We start from the raw sequence: 11,982 nt of genomic DNA, 5'->3' as shown, positions 1-11,982 counted from the left end.
ACTGGGAAGGGACTGGGGGCACTGGGAAGTACTGTGAGGGGGTTGGGAGGGACTGAGGGTGGCCGCTGAGAAGGGACTGGGAGAAATTAGGAGGGACTGGGAGAGGACTGGGAGGGGCTGGGAGGGAACTGGGAGAGACTGGGAGGCACTGGGGACAGAGCGGGACACTGGGAGGGTGCTGGGAGGGACTGGGGGCACTGGGAAGAGACTGGGGAGACCTGGGAGGAATTGGGAGGGACTGGGAGGGAACTGGGAGAGGCTGGGAGGGGACTGGGAGGGACTGGAAGGAATTGGGAGAATTGGGAGGGGTCTGGGAGAGACTGGGAGGGGACTGGCAAGAACTGGGAAGAACTGAGGGGGTGCACTGGGAGCTGTTGGGGGGGTCAGAGGGGTCGCTGGTGTGAACTGGGGTCCCTGGTGTGAACTGGGGTCGCTGGTGTGAACTGGGGTCGCTGGTGTGAACTGGGGTCACTGGTGTGAACTGGGGTCGCTGGTGTGAACCGGGGTCGCTGGTGTGAACTGGGGTCGCTGGTGTGAACTGGGGTCCCTGGTGTGAACTGGGGTCACTGGTGTGGGTCCCGCAGGCGAACGGGGACGTGACGGTGTCGGTGCCCGACAGTTTCTACGTGGGGGGTGAGCACCTGAGGGCTCCTGGGGCAGTTCTGGGGGTCCTGGGGGAATTCTGGGGCAGTTCTGGGGGAATTCTGGGGCAGTTTTGGGGGTCCTGGGGGAATGTCCCTCCCAGTTCCCCCAGCTGACCCCAGTGTTCCCAGTTCACCCCCCAGTCCCTTCCAGTTCCCCCAGTTCACCCCCCAGTCCCTCCCAGTTCCCCCAGCTGACCCCAGTGTTCCCAGTTCGCTCTCAACGCGGGTTTGCGGTTCCTGACTCCTGAGGAGCAGTTCCTGGGCTGGGCCCCAGCGCCCTTTAACCTCCCAGCCTTCGACCCCGTGAGTGACCCCCGAGCCCAGAAATGACCAGTGACCCCAGAAATGACCACTGAGCCTGTCCCCAATGCTGACCTTTGACCTTTGTCCCCAGCGTGACCTGGACAAAGCCCCCCAGCAGCTCCCCGAGGCTGAACTGGTGTCGGACGGGCCCGAGGTGCTGCTGACCGTCGGCTTCCCTGGGGGTAAGTGACCGCTGGGCTGACCGCTGCCGTGGCTGCTGAGCCAGCCCTGCTTCCCGTCCCTGAGGGGAGAAAAGAGAGAGGAAAAAGGGAGGAAAAATGGCGAGAAACGTGAGGGGAAAAAGGGCGGGAAACGTGAGGGGAGGGAAAATGGCGGGAAGCGTGAGGGGAGGGAAAATGGCGGAAATGGCGGGAAGCGCGAGGGGAGAAAAGAGCGGGAAACGTGAGGGGAGAAAAGAGCGGGAAACGTGAGGGGAGAAAAGAGCGGGAAACGTGAGGGGAGAAAAGAGCGGGAAATGTGAGGGGAGAAAAGAGCGGGAAACGTGAGGGGAGAAAAGGGCGGGAAATGTGAGGAGAGGGAAAAAGGCAGGAAGCGTGAGGGGAGAAAAGAGTGGGAAGCGTGAGGGGAGAAAAGAGAGTGGGAACCGTGAGGGGAGGGAAAATGGCTAGAAGCATGAGGGGAGAAAAGAGCAGGAAATGTGAGGGGAGAAATGAGCGGGAAACGTGAGGGGAGGGAAAATGGCGGGAAGCGCGAGGGGAGAAGAGAGCAGAAAGTGTGAGGGGAGAAAAGAGCGGGAAACGTGAGGGGAAAAAGGGCGGGAAACGTGAGGGGAGGGAAAATGGCGGGAAGCGTGAGGGGAGAAAAGAGCGGGAAACGTGAAGGGAGAAAAGGGCAGAAAACTTGAGGGGAAAAAGGACGGGAAATGTGAGGGGGAAAAGTGGGAAACATGAGGGGAAAAGAACAGGAAATAAGAGGGGAAAAGTGGGAAACGGGGGGAAAAGGGCAGGAAACATGAAGGGAGGGAAAATGGTGGGAAGCGTGAGGGGAGAAAAGGGGGAAACGTGAGGGGAGGGAAAATGGCGGGAAGAGTGAGGGGAGAAAAGAGCGGGAAACGTGAGGGGAAAAAGAGCAGGAAACAGGAGGGGAAAAAAGAGCAGGAAGCGTGAGGGGAGAAAGGGCGGGAAACGCAAGGGGAGGGAAAATGGCGGGAAGTGTGAGGGGAGAAAAGAGTGGCAAGTGTGAGGAGAAAAAGGATGGGAAATGTGAGGGGAAAAAGCAGGAAACATGAGGGGAAAAAGAGTAGGAAACATGAAGGGAGAAAAGGGCAGAAAACTTGAGGAGAAAAAGGACGGGAAATGTGATGGGAAAAAGCAGGAAACGAGGGAAAAAAGAGTGGGAAACGGGGGGGAAAAGGGCAAAAAACATGAGGGGAAGAAAGGGTGGAAAACATGAGAGGAAAATTGCAGGAAATGTGAGGGGAGAAAAGGGGGGAAACGTGAGGGAAGAAAAGGGTGGGAAATGTGAGAGGGGAAAATGGCAGGACTCGTGAGGGGAAAAAGAACGGGAAACATGAGGGGAAAATAGTGGGAAGCGTGAGGAGGGGAAAAGGGCATGAAACATGAGTGGGGGGGAAAAAAGGGTTGTAAACTGTGGAAAACCGTGGGAAATGTGAGAGGAAAAAGGGAAACTTTTCCCCTCAGCCGGCAAATCCACTTTCGTGAAGCGGCACCTGGTCCCGGCAGGATACGAATACGTGAACAGGGTGAGTTCCCGAGCCCCGTGGGACCTCTGGGCTCATGGCCGCTCTGTGTCCCTGCCTGCTGAGCCACCCTGGCCCGGTGTGAGCTCTGTGGCACCCCGGTCACCCCCAGGACACGCTGGGCTCGTGGCAACGCTGCGTCTCCGCCTGCTCGGCCGCCCTGGCTCGCGGCCGCCCCGTTGTTGTGGACAACACCAACCCTGACCCCGAATCGCGGCAAAGGCCAGTCTGGGAACTGGGAGGGCACTGGGAGGGCACTGGGAACCGCTCCCCCCCAGCCCTTGGACCCCTTTTCTGGGGTTTTGGGGACCCCCTGACCCGCCCTGCTCCCCCAGGTTCGTGTCCTGTGCCCAGGAGGCCGCGGTGCCATGTCGGTGCCTCCAGTTCACGGCGAGCCTGGAGCAGGCGCGGCACAACTGCAGGGTGAGGAGGGGGCTGAGGGGGTCATGATCCTCCTCCTGAGGGGTGAGGCTGAACCCTCAGCACATCTGAACCCTTTCCTTTGGGTTTTCACCCCAAAAAGTTCCGGGATATGACGCAGACCGGCCACGTCCCCGTCACTGACGCTGTTCTGTTCAGCTACAAGTGAGAGGGGATTGGGTCTGGGGGGGCCCAGGGGGAATTTTGGGGGATCTGAGTTGTTTTGGGGAATCCTTGGGAAGGATCTAAAGGGGCTTGGAGGGGATTTTGGGGGATCTGAGAGGAATCTTGAGGCATTTGAGATGTTTTGGGAGCTCTGTAGGGATGGTTTAGAGGCTTTGGGGGAGTTGGGGGAATTTGGGGCTGGTTTGGGGTTTTTGCCCTTTCTCCATTATTTAGCTCCATTACTTTTTCTTTGTTCTGTTTTCCATGTTTTTGCCTCTTTCCCAGTTTTGGGGGCTTTTCCCTGTTCTATTCTCTGCCTCATTTTGGGTGGGCTTTTGCCTTTTGCTCCCCTCCTTTCTCCTCACTTGGGTGGGTTTATCCCATTTTTGCTGGGTTTTCCCCCATCTGGAGCCATTTTTCCTCCCACTTTACCCAAATCTGGGTGATTTTCCCCCCATTTCCTCCCCCTCAGGAAACAATTTGTGGCCCCCGACCTCTCCGAAGGCTTCTCCCAAATCCTCCAGATCCCCTTTGTGCCCCATTTTGGGGACCCCCCAGACCCCCAACGGAGGCGCCTCTTCTTCCAGTTCAGCGATGGATGAAGACCCCCACTGAACCCCCAAATAAAGGCACTGCCCCTCCCCCCATTTTTGGGAGATTTTGGGCTCCAAATCAGATTTATTGTACAAAGGGGGGGAGGGGTGAGTGGGGGAGGGGCACTGGGGGGGTCACGGTGTTTCCATGGATTCACCCTCTGTGGAGAGAAGGGGAGAGGGGCTGAGTCAGGAACCCCCCAGCATCCCCAAGTCCCCCCCAGTTTACTCTTTTGCCCACATCTTTTAATTTTTATCTACTTTCTTCAAGTTTTACCATCCCATTTTCAATTATTTTTGCCCCAATTCTTTCATTTTTACATAATTTTACCATTTTTTTACCTGATTTTCCCAATTTTTACCTAATTTCTTCCACTTTCACCCCTTTGCCCCCAACTTTGACCCCATTTTTTTCCTATTTACCCAATTCTTGGCCAATTCCTCCCCTTACTTTTGCCCAGTTTTCTCCTCTTCCTCCAATTTCTTCATTTTGCACTCCATTTCTCCTGATTTTATAATCCATTCTTACTCAGCTTCCCCTATGTTTGCCCCAGCTCCTTATTTTTCATCTTATTTCTCTCTAGTTTCATCATTTTTTACCTAATTTCTCACGTTTCACCCCATTTGGCACATTTTTTCCTCTACTTCTTCTATTTTTTGCCAAACTCCATCCATTTTTTCCCCCTGCTGCGTTGCCCATTTCCCTTCTTTTTCCTTCATCCCTTCCACTTCATTTCCACCTCATCCCTCCCAATTCATTTCCGCTCCCCACCCCGCCATTTTTAGCCGTTTACCCCGATTTTCTCCCACTTTTACCCCTCCCTGCCCGCCCTCCGTGTTGCCCTACGTTACCCACCCTGCTTTGGAGACCCCCGGGTGTCCCCCCCCGCTGTCCCCCCGTGTCCCTCGGTGCTCACGGAGCTCGTTGAACAGGAAGGCCTCCTGGTACTCCCTCATGTACTGCGTGGAGCGCGACTCGTCCAGGAACAGCGAATACACGCGCTTGATGTCCTCCACCCCCACCTCCGTGCCCTGCCAGCCACACACATCAACCCAAAAATATTGCACTTGGCGTTTCCCGCTCTCTTTTCCTGCTTTTCACTCTTTCTCCCCTCACGCTTCCCCCTCTTTTCTCCCCTCACGTTTCACCCTCATGCTTCCCTCCCTTTTCTCTCCTCAACGCTTCCCTCCCCCTTCCCCCCCATCACGTTTCCCGCAAAATTTTTCACCTCAGGTTTCCCACTCTCTTTTCTTGTTTTTAACTCTTGCCTCCTGACATTTCCTGCCCTTTCTCCCCTCACGTTTCTCTCCCTTTTCTCCCCTCACGTTTCCCACAAATACTTCACCTCACATTTCCCATTCTCTTTTCTTGTTTTTCGCTCTTTTGCCTCGTCCCGTTTCCCGCCCTTTCTCCCCTCATGTTTCACACCCTTTTCTCCCCTCACATTTCCTGCAAATATTTCACCAACTTCCCATTCTCTTCTTTTCACTCTCTTGCCTCCTCACATTTCCTGCCCTTTTTCCCCTCGTGTTTCCTACTCTTTTTCTCCTCATGTTTCCCACTCTTTTCTCCCCTCACGTTTCACCCTCACGCTTCCCTCCCTTTTCTCCCCTCACGTTTCCCACAAATATTTCACTTCACATTTCCCACTCTCTTTTCTTGTTTTTCACTCTTTTGCCTCGTCACATTTCCTGCCCTTTCTCCCCTCATGTTTCACACCCTTTTCTCCCCTCACGCAAATATTTCGCCTCACGTTTCCCATTCTCTTCTTGTTTTTCACTCTCTTGCCTCCTCACATTTCCTGCCCTTTCTCCCCTCATGTTTCGCACCCTTTTCTCCCCTCACATTTCCCGCTCTTTTCTCCCCTCACGTTTCCCACCGTTTTCTCCCCTCACATTTCCTGCAAATATTTCACCTACTTCCCACTCTCTTCTTGTTTTTCACTCATTTGCCTCCTCACGTTTCCTGCCCTTTGCCCCCTGATATTTCCTCCTCTTTTTCCCCTCACGTTTCCCGCAAATATTTCACCTCCTTCCCACTCTCTTCTTGTTTTTCACTGATTTGCCTCCTCACGTTTCCTGCCCTTTGCCCCCTGATATTTCCTCCTCTTTTTCCCCTCACGTTTCCCGCAAATATTTCACCTCCTTCCCACTCTCTTCTTGTTTTTCACTGATTTGCCTCCTCACGTTTCCTGCCCTTTGCCCCCTGATATTTCCTCCTCTTTTTCCCCTCACGTTTCCCGCAAATATTTCACCTCACGTTTCCCATTCTCTTCTTGTTTTTCACTCTCTTGCCTCCTCACATTTCCTGCCCTTTCTCCCCTCATGTTTGGCACCCTTTTCTCCCCTCACATTTCCTGCAAATATTTCACCTACTTCCCACTCTTTTCTTGTTTTTCACTATTTTGCCTCCTCACATTTCCTGCCCTTTTTCCCCTCATGTTTCCTCTTTTTCTCCTCAAGTTTCCCACTCTTTTCTCCCCTCACATTTCACTCTCACGCTTCCCTCCCTTGTCTCCCCTCACGTTTCCCATTCTTTTCTCCCCTCACGCTTCACCCTCACGCTTCCCTCCCTTGTCTCCCCTCACGTTTCCTGCAAATATTTCACTTCACGTTTCCCACTCTTCTTGTTTTTCACTCTTTTGCCTCCTCACGTTTCCTGCCCTTTTCCCCCTGATATTTCCTACTCTTCTTCCCCTCACGTTTCCCACTCTTTTCTCCCCTCACGTTTCACTCTCACGCTTCCACCCCTTTTCTCCCCTCATGTTTCCCGCAAATATTTCATCTCACGTTTCCCACTCTCTTTTTCTGTTTTTCACTCTCTTGCCTCCTCACATTTCCTGCCCTTTCTCCCCTCATGTTTCGCACCCTTTTCTCCCATTTCTTGCCTTTTTTCCTCCCTCATGTTTCCCGCCCTTCTCCCCCCTCATGTTTCCCACAAATATTTCACCTATTTCCCAATCTTTTCTTGTTTTTCACTCTTTTGCCTCCTCGTATTTCCAGCCCTTTTCTCCCCTCACATTTCCCGCCGTTTTCTCCCCTCACGTTTCCCGCTCTCTTTTTCTGTTTTTCACTCTTTTGCCTCCTCACATCTCCTGCCCTTTTCCCCCTCACATTTCCCACCCTTTTCTCCTATTTCTTGCCTTTTTTCCTCCCTCGTGTTTTCCCGCCCTTTTCCCCCTCACGTTTCCCACCCTTTTCCCCCTCACATTTCCCGCTCTTTCCCCGCTCACATTTCCCACCCTTTTCCCAAAGCTCATATGTGACCCCAAACCATCAGGACCACCCCAAATCCACCCTTTGTCACCACAAACCTCCCCCAGAGCCCCCCAAACCTCCCTCAGCACCCCATGTCCAGGCCCCACAGCGCTGCCCCCATCATTTGGGGTCCCACCCCCTGTCCTGACCCCAGTTTTGGGACACCATTCCCCAAATTTTGGGGTGTCTCTGGGCTTTGGCCCACCTTGCGTTTCCTGGCCACCAGGCTGGCGGCGGTGATGAGCTGTATGGCGTAGCGCAGCGACGTCTCCAGCCCGATGCGCGTCAGCACCGCGTACGCGTCCTCCGTCATCTCCACGTCCTCCTCCTCGCACCTGCAGCCCCAAACCAGTCAGGGGGACCCCAAAATGGCCGCGGGATCCCCAAAAAAGGGGCAGGGGGCCTCCACAAGAGGCCCTGGGGCACCCCAGTGGGGTTATGGGGTACCCAGGGGGGCAGATGAGGACCCAGGTGGGCAACTGGGGGGTCCTTAAGGGGTTGGGGGCACCCTGTGGGGATTAGGGGTGGCCCAGAGGGGATTTTGGGGTGTCTGGGGGCACTCTGAGGGAGTTAAGGGGCACCCCAAGAGTGCTCAGGGCCTCTGGAGAGAGTTATGGGGTACCCCAGAAGGCTTTTGGGGTGTCAAGGATTTTGGGGGTACCCTGAAGAGCAGCCCAGGTGTGTTGAGGGACACCAGCCATGTTTGAGGTTCGGGGTGTTTGGGGTGTCCAGGGTGGCTTTCAGGGTTCAGCTTGATTTTGGGGGTGTCAGAGATGGTTTTTGGAGGTCCCCACCCCTATTTTGAGAACTTTCTGGGTCTCTTTTCCCCCGTAAAAGACCACGATGATGATTTTTGGGGTGCCCAGGTGTGTCAGGGCGTGGTTTGGGCTGCGTCAAGGAGGATTTCGGGGTGTCCCACCGGATTTTGAGGATCTGCCGCGTCTCCTTGTCGCCGTACGGGGCCGTGGCGATGATCAGCAGCCGGTCCAGCAGGTCCAGCGGGAGCCCGTGGGGGCTGCGGTGGGTAGTGCCTCGGATCCTGAGGGACACGTGGACGTGAGGGGGGTTCACCTGAGGTTTGGGGGTGCCCAGGTGTGCCCAGGTGTGCTCAGGTACCTGGTGATGCCGCGGTTCGTGGCCATGATCAGCACGGGCGCCATGTCGCTCTCCAGGGCCCGGTTGAGGAACGAGAAGCTCTCGATGTCCAACATGTGAACCTCGTCGATGAACAGCACCTGGGCGGTTTTGGGGGGCTCTTGATGATCCTCGAGGGGGTTTTGGGGGGTCCTGGGGGGCTCTTGAGGGGGTTTGGGGGGTCTGGGCTTACCCCAGGGATGACCTCGGCCTTGCCCTCCTCGCGCCACTCGGCCACTTTGGCGTTGATCTGCTCCCGCACCTCCGGCTTGATCTCACCTGTGTCACCTGGATTTGGGGTTTGGGGGAGTCAGGAGCAGTTTTGGGGTTCCCAGGTGCAGTTTTGGGGTCTGAGAGTACCCAAAAAGAGGGCTCAGACCCCCTGGGGTGTGTCAGGTGCACTATGGAGGCCCCAGGAGCAGTTCTGGGAGCCTGGGGATGGCCAAGGAGAGAGCGAGGGAGCCCTGGGCTGAGTGAGGGACAGTTTGGGGTTTTGGGGTCAGTTTTGGGGTTTGGGGGTACCTGAGAACAAGCCCTAGGCTGGATGAGGAGCAGTTTTGGGGTCAGTTTTGGGGTACCTGAGAACAGGGCAAGGAAGCCCTGCGCTGAGTGAGGAGAAGTTTGGGGTTTTGGGGTCTGGGGGTACCCGAGAACAAGGCCTGGGCTGGGTGAGGAGCAGTTTGGGGTTTTGGGGTCAATTTTGGGGTTTGGGGGTACCTGAGAACAAGCCCTAGGCTGGATGAGGAGCAGTTTTGGGGTCAGTTTTGGGGTACCTGAGAACAGGGCGAGGAAGCCCTGGGCTGGGTGAGGGACAGTTTGGGGTCAGTTTTGGGGTCAGTTTTGGGAGTCTGGGGGTACCTGAGAACAAGGCCTGGGCTGGGTGAGGAGCAGTTTGGGGTCAGTTTTGGGGTACCTGAGAACAGGGCAAGGAACCTCTGGGCTGAGTGCGGAGCAGTTTGGGGTCAGTTTTGGGGTCAGTTTTTGGGTCTGGGGGTAACTGAAAACAGAGCGAGGAAGCCCTGGGCTGGGTGAGCAGTTTGGGGTCAGTTTTGGGGTCAGTTTCGGGGTACCTGAGAACAGGGCGAGGAAGCCCTGGGTGCGGGAGTTGATGACGTCGATCTCGTGCAGCGACACCGTGTGAACGACCTCGCGCCGCTTCTGCAGCTCCCCGTCGGGGCACTGCACGAATTTCGTCTGGGGGACAGAACTCAGGGGGTCAGGGCCACCCCAAAACCCTCCCCGCACCCCCCAGAGACCCCCAAAAACCTCACCTGTGCCCCCATGGCGTCGTAGTCCCGCGCTCGGGTGAAGGAGCGCCCCAGCTTCGAGATCTTCCCTGTGGCCTTGTCGATGGTGATGACGTCCCTGGGGACAGAAATAGACTATTTTGGTAATTTTTTCACTTTTCACGTTTCCCACCCTTTTCCCCTCACATTTTCCTCCTTTTTCTCCCTCACTTTTCCCACCCGTTTCCCCCTCACGTTTCCCTCCCTTTTTCCCCTCATGTTTCCCACCCTTTTCCCCTCACGTTTCCATTTTCCGCCTCACATTTCCCACCCTTTTTCCCCCTTCACATTTCTCACTTTTCCCTCACATTTTGTGCCCTTTTTCCTCTCACGCTTCCTGCCTTTTCACCTCACATTTCCTGGCTTTTTTCCGTGTGTTTTTCTCCTTTTTCCCCTCATGTTTCCAGCCCTTTTTCCCCCCATGTTTCCCACCATTTTCCCCCTCACGTTTCCATTTTCCCCCTCATGTTTCCCACCTTTTCCCCTCATATTTCCCATCCTTTTTCCCCCCTCACATTTCTCACTTTGCCCCTGACATTTTCTGTCCTTTTTCCTCTCACATTTCCTGCCTTTTCACCTCACATTTCCTGGCTTTTTTCCATGTGTTTTTCTCCTTTTCCCCCTCACATTTCCATTTTCCCCCTCACATTTCCCACCTTTTCCCCTCATATTTCCCATCCTTTTTCCCCCCTCACATTTCTCACTTTGCCCCTCACATTTTCTGCCCTTTTTCCTCTCACACTTGCTGCCTTTTCACCTCACATTTCCTGATTTTTTACCTTGTGTTTTCCTCCTTTTTCCCCTCACGTTTCCCGCCCTTTTTCCCCTCATGTTTCCCACCGTTTTCCCCCCTCATGTTTCCATTTTCCCCCTCACATTTTCCACCTTTTTCCCCCCTCACATTTCTCACTTTGCCCCTCACATTTTCTGCCCTTTTCCCTCTCACACGTCCTGCCTTTTCACCTCACATTTCCTGGCTTTTTTCTGTGTTTTTCTCCTTTTTCCCCTCACGTTTCCCACCTTTCTCCCCTCACATTTCCCACTCCTTTTCCCTCACATTTCCCACTCTTTTTTCCCCCAGACTTCAGGGTCCCCACCCCAATTCCAGCCCCCACCCCAATTTCTGGGTGTCCCTCAAGTTTTGAGCTCTCCCCAATTTGGTGGACCCCCACTCACCCTGCCTGCACCTTCTCCTTGCTCAGGGCCTCGATCATCTTCGCCCCCAAATCATAAATGGTCTCCATTTCTGTCGTTTTCAGCGTCAGCTTCCCCACCTTGGTCCCCTGTGAGGAACAGGAAGTTTGGGGGTCCCCCCAAAAAAAACCTCAAAGGGGTTTTGGGGTGCCCTGAGGGGATTTTGGGGGCACAAAGAGGGTTTTGGGGTCCCCCTCACCGTGCCGGTGGCCGGGCGGTCGATCTGGATTTCCACCACCTCCCCCTCGATGATCTCAGTCTCCTCCCTGTAAGGCAAAAATGGGGGGAACACCCCAAAAATGAGGGGGAAACCCCGAAATTTGGGTGTTGGGACATTGAAATAGGGCGGGGGAACCCCAAAATTGGGGTGGAGAGTGAAATTTGGGGGGTGCAGACTCTACCAGAGTAGCAGAACAGGATATGGGAACCCCAAAATTGAGATGGAACCCCAAAATTTGGGAAGAAACCCCAAAATTGGGGTGTTAGACCCCAAAATAGGGAAAGAAGAGATGAAACTGAGCTCAAAAAGAGAAAAATGGGGAGTGGGAAGCACAAAATACTGTGGGGAGACTGAAAATGGGGGAAAGATTCTGGAATTTGGGGGGCAGATCCTGGAATGGATCAGGATTTTGAGGGAGACACCTAAATTAGGATGGGGAACCCCAAAATTGTGAGGAAACGAAGTTACAAACTCCCCTCAAACTGACTCCTGACCTTTCCAACCCCCCTAAATCCCCCCCAACTGCCCTAAATCCCCCCAAATCCTTCTCTAAATGCCTCAAAATAAAAATAAAATTAAGGTGGAAAGAATAAAATGAGAGCAAAACCTAAAAAGAAAGCCCAAAAACGGGAAGTAATAAAAAATAAAACGTGTGGACCCCAAAATGGAGCAGGTGAGAACCCTAAAATTGGGGTGGGGACCTCAAAATTTTGAGTTGGCCCCACAAAATTCAGCAGAGCGCTCTGAAATGAGGGACAAAACCAAAGAGAGCTTAAACCAAGTGAGAAAACCACCCGGCAGGGGGGCCAAAAGAAGGGGTGGGGACCCCGAAAGGCGGCGTGGGACCCCCCAGATTGGGGTGGGGACCCCCCGTACTTGATGCGGACGCCGATGGAGCGGCGGAAGGCCTGGGTCAGCGCCTCGGTGCGCGACATCTCCAGCGAGAAGATCTCGCTGCCCGCGATGGCCGTGAAGGGCGTGTCGGGGCCCAGCGCCTGCGCCATGCCTGCGGGGGGAAAAACGGGCTTTGGGGGGGTGGAGGGGG

The 11,982-nt window shown here is 54.7% G+C and overlaps 2 protein-coding genes across 4 annotated transcripts in view; one reads left to right on the top strand and one right to left on the bottom strand.

Annotated features, from left to right (window-relative positions):
- Window positions 1-584: 584 nt before the first annotated feature.
- LOC121342283 (polynucleotide kinase 3'-phosphatase) lies at window positions 585-3,908 on the top strand (the record flags this gene model as incomplete). The annotated part of the gene is made up of 8 exons (XM_041416585.1): window positions 585-626; window positions 855-947; window positions 1,039-1,129; window positions 2,609-2,670; window positions 2,780-2,889; window positions 3,003-3,090; window positions 3,191-3,252; window positions 3,725-3,908. Coding segments are annotated over 8 exons (678 nt in total), but the record flags the coding sequence as incomplete, so codon positions are not given.
- A 2-nt stretch (window positions 3,909-3,910) lies between these two features.
- RUVBL2 (RuvB like AAA ATPase 2) overlaps window positions 3,911-11,982 on the bottom strand; it is a 12,027-nt gene continuing 3,955 nt past the window's right edge. For all 3 annotated transcript variants that reach the window (XM_041416582.1, XM_041416583.1, XM_041416584.1), the window contains exons 5-15: window positions 11,814-11,943; window positions 10,917-10,983; window positions 10,700-10,806; window positions 9,509-9,602; window positions 9,308-9,431; window positions 8,431-8,525; window positions 8,220-8,338; window positions 8,023-8,142; window positions 7,309-7,438; window positions 4,763-4,877; window positions 3,911-4,006 (exon numbers count right to left, since the gene is read on the bottom strand). In XM_041416582.1, coding sequence (XP_041272516.1) covers window positions 3,981-4,006; window positions 4,763-4,877; window positions 7,309-7,438; window positions 8,023-8,142; window positions 8,220-8,338; window positions 8,431-8,525; window positions 9,308-9,431; window positions 9,509-9,602; window positions 10,700-10,806; window positions 10,917-10,983; window positions 11,814-11,943 — 1,127 coding nt within the window. In that variant the 3' untranslated portion in view covers window positions 3,911-3,980. The remainder of the gene's footprint in view (window positions 4,007-4,762; window positions 4,878-7,308; window positions 7,439-8,022; window positions 8,143-8,219; window positions 8,339-8,430; window positions 8,526-9,307; window positions 9,432-9,508; window positions 9,603-10,699; window positions 10,807-10,916; window positions 10,984-11,813; window positions 11,944-11,982) is intronic.

Source organism: Onychostruthus taczanowskii, unplaced genomic scaffold (genome assembly GCF_017590055.1).
Source record: "Onychostruthus taczanowskii isolate IOZ18803 unplaced genomic scaffold, ASM1759005v1 scaffold522, whole genome shotgun sequence".
Taxonomy (NCBI): Eukaryota; Metazoa; Chordata; class Aves; order Passeriformes; family Passeridae; genus Onychostruthus; species Onychostruthus taczanowskii.
The sequence above is the reverse complement of the archived record's forward strand: the minus strand, read 5'-3'. Positions and strand labels throughout refer to the sequence as shown.